Source organism: Mirounga leonina, unplaced genomic scaffold (genome assembly GCF_011800145.1).
Source record: "Mirounga leonina isolate KUSES-001 unplaced genomic scaffold, KU_Mleo_1.0 Mir_127, whole genome shotgun sequence".
In the NCBI taxonomy this organism is placed as follows: domain Eukaryota; kingdom Metazoa; phylum Chordata; class Mammalia; order Carnivora; family Phocidae; genus Mirounga; species Mirounga leonina.
In genome coordinates this window covers 65,432,527-65,444,901 of record NW_023270316.1, presented here as the reverse complement: position 1 = coordinate 65,444,901, position 12,375 = coordinate 65,432,527, and the positions used below count along the sequence as shown (strand labels likewise).

At 39.9% G+C, this 12,375-nt stretch overlaps 1 protein-coding gene across 6 annotated transcripts in view; it reads right to left on the bottom strand.

The window, feature by feature from the left end:
- The window catches only part of SPART (spartin), a 30,312-nt gene extending 17,991 nt beyond the window's left edge, over positions 1-12,321 (bottom strand). Inside the window, exons 1-5 of one of the 6 annotated variants that reach the window (XM_035003541.1) lie at positions 11,828-12,019; positions 11,209-11,308; positions 7,567-8,378; positions 2,174-2,371; positions 37-213 (exon numbers count right to left, since the gene is read on the bottom strand). In XM_035003541.1, the coding sequence (XP_034859432.1) occupies positions 37-213; positions 2,174-2,371; positions 7,567-8,378; positions 11,209-11,269 (1,248 nt within the window). In that variant the 5' untranslated portion in view covers positions 11,270-11,308; positions 11,828-12,019. Of the gene's footprint in view, positions 1-36; positions 214-2,173; positions 2,372-7,566; positions 8,379-10,047; positions 10,091-11,208; positions 11,309-11,827; positions 12,020-12,184 lie in introns of those variants that run through there. The other 5 variants (XM_035003542.1, XM_035003544.1, XM_035003543.1 and 2 more) reach the window with 5 other exon arrangements.
- Between the last annotated feature and the right edge of the window lie 54 nt (positions 12,322-12,375).

Here is a 12,375-nt window from a genome sequence, read left to right as displayed (position 1 = left end):
GGATACATACACATACCTTATTGCTTTTTTACTTACTTTACTTACTTTTTTCCCCCTTTTTCCTTTATGACGAACGTCCTTATTGTCTTGGTCCAATGAAGGACCCAACTGTCGCACATCAGTGCCACTGGCTTCCTTCAGTTGGTCAGAGGAGCATCTAGCTCTTCCAGGGATTTGGAATTCATTTTTTCCTTCTGCCCGGTTCCAGTTGGCCTAGGGGGTAGACTAAACCTTAGATCAAACCTTGGTATTTTATCTCATCACCAAACCTCAACCTCTTGAGTTCTTTAGTTCACAGCATACTAAACCAAATTTCTAAAGATAAAGCATAAAAGATAAACTTACAGAAGTTGTTAGTGTAAGTTATCATTAAGTCAGATGTAGCTACATTTCAATTTAATTAAATAACAAATGGTAAGTTTTAGGAAACGTGTAAAACTAAATGAGTTTAAAGGCAATGAACAAAACTCATGTCCAGCTTAACCACTCTGCATTATTGGAAGACTGATTTTGTTTTCTGTTTGTTTTGCACTTAATACTGAAGGTATTCTGCTCGCATATACTTTGCTGAATGAATACTTAAGAGTAAAGACAAGTCAAAATTATAGCTAGTAACTAACTTTTGTTTACAGTTGGGAGTTCTGGGACAACAGAGCAAACTAAAAACGATGCACAACCAAAAAGTAAACATATAAAAGTTGGTTTAATTTCTTTCCTAAAGCCCAGTAATATAGGTCCAATGAATGTAGGGGTGAAGGGAGAAACTGCTCCATGATAGGTCTGAAATAATTAAGAATGTCACTTCATTCAGCTAGTAAACAGCAAAGCTAAGACTTGAACTCTTATCCATTTGACCATGTTTCTGCCTTTGTCAACTACTCTCCATGAGCAACACTGAGGCTACACACACTTCTGTAAGGGTACATGTTTTGTTACCATAGCTTAAATGTTTAGCATTGGTCATGCTAAAGTATATGTTCATCACCAGGTCATTGTCATATATTGTTCATACAACCTAAAGCTATAGAGGACTCTGATCTTTTGCTTAGCTAGTCTGCTCCTGTCACCTGTGATCTTTTCAATATAGGTATGGAATGAAAGTATATTCTACTTCCTGAGAAAACAGGAACAGAGCTTTTAAGACTGAACTCAAAGGAAACTATTTTGTAAAACATTCCCTGATATCCTTTCTGAACTGTGTGTATACTTTTATTTTATCACTTATCATCCTGTGCCTGAGAATAGGAGCTGTTAAATAGTATCTTTATAGTCAGTCTCTTGTTCTGTCTTCCCACACATCATTTAACACACCTAGTTAAATAATGGATTCCAAATATACACTGACTGAAGTAGAGAATAAGAGAGTAAACTATCATGCTGTCAATCTCCTTCAACTTCAGAAAACTGTCAATATTCACAATCAAAAATATTCCCCCCCTCCCTTGTCCTACGTCAGGATGGGCAAGAACACCTGAAGAGCACCTCTCCTTAATACTCTATATTTTAACTCCTATGACAGATCAACACGTGGGCAGAAAAAAAACAGGCTTAGTAAGGCAAGTTCATAGGATGACAGACCATATTCTAAATTGTACTTTATTTTCTCTTTATTTAGCTTTATTTATCATGAGAAAAAAAGACAATTCCCTCAACTAAGACATGTTTCTTCCTCAAAATGCCAATCATGCCCCTAAAATGTCCAACATAACCCATCCACTAATGCCAAAATTGCCTTTACTTCACCATTTAGTCCCATTGGGCTATTTTTCCAACTGAGCAGGAAGGCTGTGGTGATAACAATTCACAGAACATTACTATTTGCCAGCACTGATACAAGATAGTTAATGTATTAACCTTTAATCTTCACCACAGCCCAAAGAAGTAGATATTATTCCCATTTTATGATAAAGAAACTAAAAAGAAGATCAATAACTTGAGTAAAACAGCTATTAAGTGCAAGAGTTCAAATTCAAATCCAGGTAATTTGACCCCAGAGCCCACGATCTTAATCACTATTTACGGCCAATTTCCAGCTAGTATTTGTGAACACACAGCAAATTATATATTCTCAGTTTTCTAACTTTGATCATATTAGACCCTATTACAATTTCTTTAAAAGTGTAAGTGCTTACGTTAAAGTAGATTTCATCCTAAAGATGATCACACAAGTTACCTGAAGCCGAAGGTCAGACATCTGTCTTAATAAATCCTCAAAGAGTTCTCTATCATCTTCTGGTAATTCAGAAGACAAGACAACCCCCACAAAGCATCCTGATGCTTGTAACATGGTATCAGGAAACATGTAGGCTCCCACAGTACATTTAAGAACTGGAGATCTATCAGGAACTAGAGGATACAACCAGTCACAAACCTGAAAGGATTAGTTAGGAAAAAAAAAAAAAATCAATGAATACAACTAGGTTTTCACTGGTTTTAGAATTGTTATACCAGAAAATAAACATTTCAAAATTCTAAATGCATTTTACATGGCTTTACAGAATCATTAGCATCAACAAATCCCCACTAAAAATTAGGCATTTGCTAGTCTAATCTTTGTTTATATATCACCCACAAGAACTGTCCTGAAAATGTTATTGCTCCACTAACTATACAGTCTTCAAATTAGTGGCCTTAGATAGCCCACAAATAACCAATGAGTTAGTTTTAAATAAATAACAAAGTAAATTAAGACTTTCTTTATAATTCAAATTAGACATGCTTTAGTGGAAATAAAATCAAACCATTTTCAAGTACATGTATTTACTGATTTAATCTTCACAATTCCGTGAAGTTAGATATTGTCATTTTACATATAAGAAAGAGGCACAGAGAGGTTAATTAAGTTGCTCAGAGTCTGTGAAAAAAGTGGAGCTAGGATTTAGACACAAGTAATCTGGCACCAGAGAAGCCAAACAATTCCTTTAATTAGAAACACAGCATTCACAGGGGCATTTGGGTGGCTGAGTTGGCTAAACACCTGACTTGATTTTGGCTCAGGTCATGATCTCGGGGTCATGAGATAAAACGGAGTCTGCTTTGAGATTCTCTCTCTCCTCTCCCTCTGCCCCTTCCCCCACAGTACGCTCTCTTAATAATAAAATCTTATTAAAAAAAAAAAAACCAGCATTCACAATGCTGCTTAATTTTTTTTTTTACTAAGTCTGAAAACCTGACATGACATAGCTAGAATAGAACATTATGTTTATGGATTTACCATCTACTAATAAGTTCAATCAAAACAACACAAAGCTGCCCTGCAATATCATCAGATTGTCCATACACTAAGACTTAAGCTCACTTTCTGGAGATATAAATTCATAAGAGACTAATTTTAAATCATAATATCCAAATGTATTCATTTCCATTGAGATTACATTCTTTGAGCATGAAGATTTTTTTTTTAAGATTTTACTTATTTATTTGACAGAGAAAGACACAGCAAGAGAGGGAACACAAGCAGGGGGAGTGAGAGAGGGAGAAGCAGGCTTCCCGCTGAGCAGGGAGCCCGATGTGGGGCTCAGTCCCAGAACCCTGGGATCATGACCTGAGCCGAAGGCAGACGCATAACAACTGAGCCACCCAGGCGCCCAAGAAGAATATTGTAATTGTGCTGCTCATCCAGGACACACTGTTTTCCTAGTTATTAAGAAACTTGGGAGAACAATCTATTATCAAAATATTTTGCAAATGAGTCAGAGCATGAAAGATTTCATATAAAAAATGGAAAATTCTGGTACACTGCCATCATCTCTGACCAACAGAATATAAACCTAAAAGGATCAGAGTATCCAAGTCTGATTCTTTCCTGGAAAATCCTTAACAAACCTTTTCAAATTCTTCTTTTATAGATTCTCTTTTTTAGTCACCTCAAATGCCACTCTCCATCTTTTATAAGTCAAACTTTAGAGAAGTCATAATAAAACTGATTACTGTGTCTTCCAAATTATGATATATTACCATGAGTGGTATATGAAATGACCTTAAGTAATATACCAGATTATTTAAATTTGAATAGTAATGTATTTCAATGTATTAGGAAAAAATACATCTGTCCCTCAATTTCACAGTTGTTACTGGTTGGGATGATAAAATTAACAAATGAGACATCTATCTATCTATCTACCTACATATTTATTTATTTAAGAGAGGGGAGGTAGGGCAGAGGGAGAGGGGGAATCTTGACCCTGAGATCATGACCTGAGCTGAAATCAAGAATTGGACACTTAACCGACTGAGCCATCCAGGAACCCAACAATGAGACATTTAAATTGAAATATTAAGAAAGTAATAATAGCAGAAGTATGAAACTGACCAAAAAAAAGTTGCAAAGGTTGTACTTAAATAAAATTTGGAAAGTTTTCTTTTATTGTCATGATTTCTCTAAGACTACATTCTGGACACCTTGATTGAACTGGAGTATCTCCAAATCTTCTGAAATGAAACTTTACAGACCTTTCTCAGGGTAGATCATTACAGACTGGAAGGCTTATCCACTACAGGCTTATTTCTCCCAGATTCACTTTCAGAAAGAAACCTTATGTCTAAGTTCTAATGAACTGACTACAAATTTAATAGGTTTAAAAAGGCTATTAAACTAAAACCTAGAGAAAAATAGTTTTTAGAAACCCTAGAATTCTATGCCTGCCTACTTAAGACCAAATGAATTTCCAATTTCATGAACAGACCTACAGTGAGTTTTGCAATATAAGAAGTTATATTTTAAAAAAATTATATTTAACTTCTAATACTCAGTTGATTTAGTGTTTGTTTTTCAGAACAGAGACATTCAGTAAACACATGTTAACTGCATTTTAGGTCACTGTTACAAATATCTGAATACATGCAAATGAGAAATCCCTTCAAGAGACTCAAATTAAACTTTGGGTGAAATTTTACTTATTATTTACAACCAAAAATAGGAGATACTAGAAAGATTAAAAACACTTTATTTAAAGCACTCAAACAGGATAAATTTTTACTACAGAACAAGTCATTTTATTGGTTGAGCTCATGTAACCAAATAGAGTTTCTTTTTTTTTTTTTTTTAGTCTTGGCTGTGATTTTTTTTTTATTCTTATGTTAATCCCCATACATTACATCATTAGTTTTAGATGAAGTGTTCCATGATTCATTGTTTGTGCATAACACCCAGTGCTCCATGCAGAATGTGCCCTCCTCAATACCCACCACCAGGCTAACCCATCCTCCCACCCCCCTCCCTTCTAGAACCCTCAGTTTGTTTTTCAGAGTCCATCATCTCTCATGGTTCGTCTACCCCTCCGATTTCCCCCGCTTCATTCTTCCCCTCCCGCTACCTTCTTCTTTTTTTTTTTCTTAACATATATTGCATTATTTGTTTCAGAGGTACAGATTTGAGATTCAACAGTCTTGCACAATTCACAGCGCTTACCAGAGCACATACCCTCCCCAATGTCTATCACCCAGTCACCCCATCCCTCCCACCCCCCCCAATAGAGTGTTTCTGATATTCATTTTCCATATCTCCAGTAGCCTGAGCCCCAAAGGTTTATTTTTTATTGTTTTTTATTGTATGTATGTATGTATTTATTTATTTATGGGTTTTTTTTTGGGCGGGGGACAGAGGGAGAAGGAGAGAGAGAATCTTAAGCAGGCTCCATGCCCAACATGGAGCCTTGCTTGATATCACAACCCTGAGATCGTGACCTACGCTGAAATCAAGAGTCTGACAACTAACTGAGCCATCCAGGCACCCCCCCCCTCCCCAAAGGTTTTAAATTCCACTCTTACAACACAGCTCTATTACCAGGTCACCAAAAAGTATTACAGCTTTTATCAGCCTCTTCACAATCCCAATCAATATGCCTACTCTTTCTATCTCAAGGATTCTTTCTTAAAATAACCTACGGGATACAAAATATTCTTCCTATCCAATAATGAAGTATTTTTTTTTTCAGCAATGCCCCCAAATAACTCCTTCGTACACACTTAGTAAGTCTCCAACTACCTTTAAACAACTTTCAAGTTGATTCCACGTAAAAGCTGCATAAGAATCAAAAGTGGAGTATACCAGGGCGCCTGGGTGGCTCAGTTGGTTAAGCGACTGCCTTCGGCTCAGGTCATGATCTTGGAGTCCCGGGATCGAGTCCCGCATCGGGCTCTCTGCTCGGTAGGGAGCCTGCTTCTCCCTCTGACCCTCCCCCCTCTCATGTGCTCTCTCTCTCTCTCTCTCTCTCATTCTCTCTGTCTCAAATAAATAAATAAAATCTTAAAAAAAAAAAAAAGTGGAGTATACCAAAAGACAAAATCCATCTAGGTAACTAGTGCTGTAACTAAACCAACTGCATCATCTGGACTCTGGACAAAAAGACCTGCTTTGTTCAAATAGTCATCTTCCTTACATGCATGCAAACTTCTCTGTTATACCCAGTGTAAATGGAGTCCTCATTTCTAGAACCCAACTCCCTATACTGACGTCCAATCTTTTAAAAACAGATTTTTATTACATCACCTTCAAAATATTGCCTTTAGAATATTTCATTAATTCCACAGCAGTGCCCTAACAACACCAGTTGTTATTTAGCACCAGTCTTTACCCTTGGACCAAGGGCATTTCCGATAAATTTATCTGCTTGGAATGTTAGAAATGCATCTTAAATTATCATCACAATCTCTACTTCTAAACCAAAGCTTCTTAACCTCTGCATGACTAGCATTTTGGGTTAGATAATATTGATTGATGAAGTGATCCTGTTTAGAAGTTTAGCAGTCGTCCCCCCACACCCGGCCTCTACCTACTATATGCCAGTAGCAGTAGCACAACCCACCCCCCAGCTGTGACAACCAAAATGTCTCCAGACATTGTCAAAATGTCCGTGGGTTGGAGAGTGGCGGGGATCATCCCTGGTTGAGAACCACTGTTCTACATACTGGGCTGGGTCTAGCCCAGATCAATCCCTCAGATGGGGCTTGACAACATTTGTGGAAATTTACAGTAACACATCCACATGAGTTACATAAATCCCTTTTGAAATTGAAGTTACTAGGTTTCTTCTTCAATAAAGAATTAAAATTTTAAGGATGAATGCTCCGATGCCCCTCAGATCTTGTCATCACAATTTTAATACTAACACAGAGTTTTGAAAAAAATAAAACAAAACAGTATTTTGTATCTTTAAAAAAAGAATCTAGGGCGCCTGGGTGGCTCAGTTGGTTAAGCGACTGCCTTCGGCTCAGGTCGTGATCCTGGATTCCCGGGATCGAGTCCCGCATCGGGCTCCCTGCTCAACAGGGAGTCTGCTTCTCCCTCTGACCCTCCCCCCTCTCATGTGCTCTCTCTCTCTCATTCTCTCTCTCTCAAATAAATAAATAAAATCTTTAAAAATAAATAAATAAATAAATAAATAAAAATAAATAAATAAAGAATCTATTAAACACATAGATATTTAAGGCTCATAAATTTCACAGAATATATTAATAAGGAACTAGAATGATCTTTTTGCACTTATTGTCCTGGACATACTGACAAACAAAAATGATGTATTCTATACGTATTTCAAATCATGTTTACATTTTTCTTTGGCTTACCTGAAGAAACCCAGGAGGACGGTTTAGAACAGTATCAAGAGAATTATCCAAGAACCTCACAATTCGAAGGTACCCTGGATATGAAGGTGCACTAACCTCCCCTGCAGGATTTACAAAAAAAATCTGTACTCCATTTGGTATCAAAATCAACTCATCTGCATCTAGCCCTAAGGTCTCAAGAGGAGGTGGCTGAGAATGATTCCTATAAAAGTCTTCTCCAACTGATGAAAATTCCCCAGATTCTGTTCCATAGGATACAGTGTAATGACCCTCAGCAGCCTGAGGAGTATAAGCAGGAGGTGCTTCTGCTGGATGACTCTGAGATGGTAAGGATAAAGAACTAGGTGCAGGAACCAACCCTGTACTTGTCGTTGAAGTGTTTCCATTTACTTCAGTGTGCTGAGGAGGTGAACTAAAGGACTGAGGCTCTGGTGACTTTTCAGGCATGTCTTTAGGTGGAAATTCTGGATATAACTTGGGCACCTCCTGAAGATCATTCCGTAGAGAAGTGGCAAGACCCTTCTCCAGAATTTCCAACCTGGTACGTACATTCTGTAGTGTTTCTTTCATTTTCTGTTGCATCTGCCTAGCAGATTCCCACCCAGCACCTGTGTGTTCAGGCTCTGTCGATGATATGCTGATTCCTCTGAGCAGGTGTCCTATTCCTTGCTTATAGTAGTTCTTTGCTTCTTCCTTCTGACCTAATTCATCTGTATTCAGTCCCTTATTAACAAATAAAAAGGCCTTCTTGTATGCTTCCTTGATGATCTTAATTTCAGCAGGCTCTCCATTTTGTGGCTCTTGCTCCATTTCTGCCAAACAGAAAATATTATCTTTAATTATCTAATTTAACTATTTGTTTACTGAATTATATTATCAATTTCCCCTACCTAAATATATTTCAACAAGACAGGAGCCTTGCTGGTCTGTCTTGTTCACTATTGTATTTTCTAACCCTATTATTAGATCTGACATAGAGAATGCATTCAATATGTATTTGCTGAATAGATAAATAATACTCTTGTTCCTAAATATCATTTTAATTAAAAACAGAAGAGAAAAAGTCAGAATATATCTATTGAATAATTTTCTTGTTACAGTTTCTTATAATAAATAAATGTTTCCTACCATGTATCTAATGTTGGAACCAAAGAGCCTCATTCTAAAATTCATTATAATATAAATCCAGATTATATCCAGCTAATTAAAAATGAGGTTGAAGGGTGCCTGGGTGGCTCTCTCAGTCAACCATCCGACTCTTGATTTCAGCTCAGGTCATGATCTCAGGGTCGTGAGATTAAGCCCTGAGTCAGGCTCTGTGCTGAGCAAGGAGTCTGCTTTGGATTCTCTCTTCCTCTCTCGCTGCCCCTCCTGCTCATGCCCACACTCTCTCTCAAATAAATAAACAAATCTTAATGAGGTTGAATCACTGGAGAGGACAGAAATGAGAAAAAATTATCTGGATGAAGTTTGAATCATTGGAGAGGACAAAAATGAGAAAAAATTACCTGGACGAAGCTTTAAAGTTACCCAATTCCACTTAAAGGTGGCAGGTTACTCACATAGAGTTAGCCCTGTTCCCTCCCAAAACTCCATTAAAATAACTCTAGCAAGATTAAAAAGGCATAACCTCTTATTCTTGCTAATGAGAAAAAAACATGAACAGGTACTTCACAAAAGAGGATCTTTAAATGGCACATGAAAAGGTGTTCAACACCTGATCTTGTATATACCTACATTTCAAAGCTTATGTTACATAGTGTGCTGAAAGATTTCCTGAAATAATGTGTCACTGGAGGAAACGGGCTGCCTACTGAAAAGGAAAGTGTGTGTAGGGATCCTGGGGGAGTGGTGATGGTGGTATAATTCCATGGGTCAGTTGCTGAATAGTATTTCTTAATGGCATCTCCATCTTGGGAGAGAAAAAAAGTTTAGCAGGGAAAAAAAACCTGGAAATCAGGTGAAATGTAGTTGGGAATTTCTGCACAGAAAGTAAAAGTTTGTACTAAAATACTGTATTTTTAATTTGGGATTTATTCCAGGATTTGATATATTCTCAGCAGTCTCTGAGAAAATGCACTTCACAGGGGTAAGAACTGCAAAATAGTACCTTAAAAAACAAAAAATAAAAAAATATAAATAATACCTGTCATACCCCTAATTACAGTTAAGACCTTATCAAGTGGCTTGAAAAGACAAAAACCATTATTACATGATTCCACATACTTTAATTTTTATTCTTAAAATTTCTTTTAGGGGCGCCTGGGTGGCTCATTCGTTAAGTGTCTGCCTTCGGCTCAGGTCATGATCCCAGGGTCCTGGGATCGAGCCCCGCATCAGGCTCCCTGCTCACTAGGAAGCCTGCTTCTCCCTCTCCCACTCCCTCTGCTTGTGCTCCCTCTCTCGCTGTGTCTCTCTCTCTGTCAAATAAATAAATAAAATCTTTTTAAAAAAATTTTTCTTTTAAAGATCAAGAGGCACCTGAGTCCTTCAGTCAGTTAAGCGTCTGCCTTCAGCTCAGGTCATGATCCTGGGGTCCTGGGACGGAGCAGCATCAGGCTCTCTGCTCAGCGGGGAGCTTGCTTCTCCCTCTCCTCTCTCTCCCAACTTCTGCCCTCTCTCTTTCTCTCAAATAAATAAAATCTTTAAAAAAGGAAAAAAAAAAAGATTGATTTTATTTATTTAAGGTGGGGAGGGGCACAGAGAGAGGGAGAGAGAGTCTAAAGGAGACTCCAGCTGGGCATGGAGCTGGAGGCCGGGCTCTATCTCACCACCCGAGCCGAAACCAAGAGTTGGCAGCTTAACCAACTGTGCCACCCAGGCGCCCCTCACATACGTTCATTTTTAAAGTTGAGAACAGGAAGTTTTGGAATGTCAATCTATAGTATTAAATAAAACAGTACCCACACCAGTATAATCGTCTTAAATCCCTACCCAAACCCTGGTTCCAGACACAAATAGCGCATTTATTTTTTGACACGTTCTAGTAAAAGAAGTAAAACGTGTTTGTTTCAGACATAACTATGAGTGTGTGTGCATATGTGTAAGCTTTAAAAAAAATCTCAGGAGAAAAGGTAAAATTCTGAATCAAACCCCTGACAACTTAGTTCAATCCCATAAACCCTAAAAGCAGTAACAATCAAGCTAAGGTCAACATCACAAGTAGTCTCTAACACAAAAAGTGCTCTAATGCCTGCCCACCTGGCCCTTCAAAAAAAGACGGAACTTTTTCAAATACTTGTATGCAACTCCCTGCAATAGCATCCCACCCATTCTTGTCAGGGGAACTACACATACGGCGTTTCAGAAAGCCCACAGGTGAGAAAGAACCAACATAAAACCTTCCTGTTTCAAACAGGTTTCCTATAAAGTCACCAAATGGGGTCTGTTATTGCAAGGAGAGCAATACAAAAGTAGCTCCGTTCGTAACTGGGGACATTCTTACATTCCCTTTTTCTTGGTTTTGCCTTTGGAAATTTCAAAGAAAACTTGCTGAATTCTTAAATATTTAAACCAGTATTTCAGAAACAGCAAGAATCTTGAACGCAAATCCGTTAAATTAAAATGCAATAAAGTAAATTTCGAGGATCCTTAAGTGAAAGAGTAAAACCATTCATTAGCGGGAAAATGGGCCAACCCTACCGTAACGCAATAATGCCGTGTCACGAAACTGCACATTCCAAGAGCAACTTTTTCCAGACATAGAAATTAGGTCGGAGAGAGCCTATGCGATGCTCGATCCCTAATGAACATGAACAAATGTATTCGAAAAAGCAAAATCCGTGCGCTATCCATTCCCAATACAATTGCTATTGGTTGCTGACATTTTGTAAAGACTACGGAACTTTCACGAAGCTGTAAGGGCGCAAAACCACAGCCATTTTCGAAGCCAAGTAAACATCGCGTATGAGGCAGCAAGAATGGTCGACCGGGATGTTCCAAGTGCACGATCAAAGGGGTGGGAGTGGGAGGCAGCGTCAAGCCAGTAAATGGGAGTGAGGGCGTAGGGAGCGCGCAGCTCGAAGGTTAGGTTCCATAAATATAAAATGGGGGCTAAGAGAACAACTTCTCAAACTATTCTCTCGAAATTGCTTCCTTCAACGAAAGTTTCATGCCCGATACTCGGATGAGGGCTCCGGGCCTTCTCTGCCCTGCCCCTCCCCCGGCCCCGCCAGGCGCTCACGCGACCCGCCCGCCTCCGGGTCGGGGGGGTGGGAGCCCGCGCCAAGGACAAGTCCTTCCCCGCCGGCCGCCGCCCCACCTGTGCCTTCCAGACCTCGGGCGCTTCGGCGCCACGTCAGGAGTTCCCCGCCCGGCTGCCGGCTGCCGGCTGCCGCAGCCCAGCGACCTGCTCCCTCAGACGCCGCGCCGCTCCGAAGCGCTAGGCCGAGACCGTTCCCGAGGTTCTCAGCGCCTCGCACGCGCGCGCGCGACCCGACGCTGGGGCTCACAAAGCGTTCCAAGTCGCGCGCTCCAGAGCGCGCCACGTCGCGCGGCCGCGCCGCCCGGCCCCCCAGCCCTCGCTCCCGCGGCCGGAACCAGCAGGTCGGGTTTCGCCTGACGCCCACTCGAGTGGCTTAGCCTCCGCCCGCCCAACCTGAGTCCTTCCCACGCTGACCTTCTAAATGGTGTGTGAGGAGACGTCAGCCAGCTTCGAATCCTGGAGTCAAGGTGAAACTCTGTGAGGAGAAAAGGACGAGGGCGGAAGGCTCCCAGAGAATCACGTGAACCAGCCGCTCAACGCGGACCCCCAACCCTGGTCTTCGCGGCCACGTCGTCAGCCCCCGCGCTTGCGCAATAGCTTTCTCC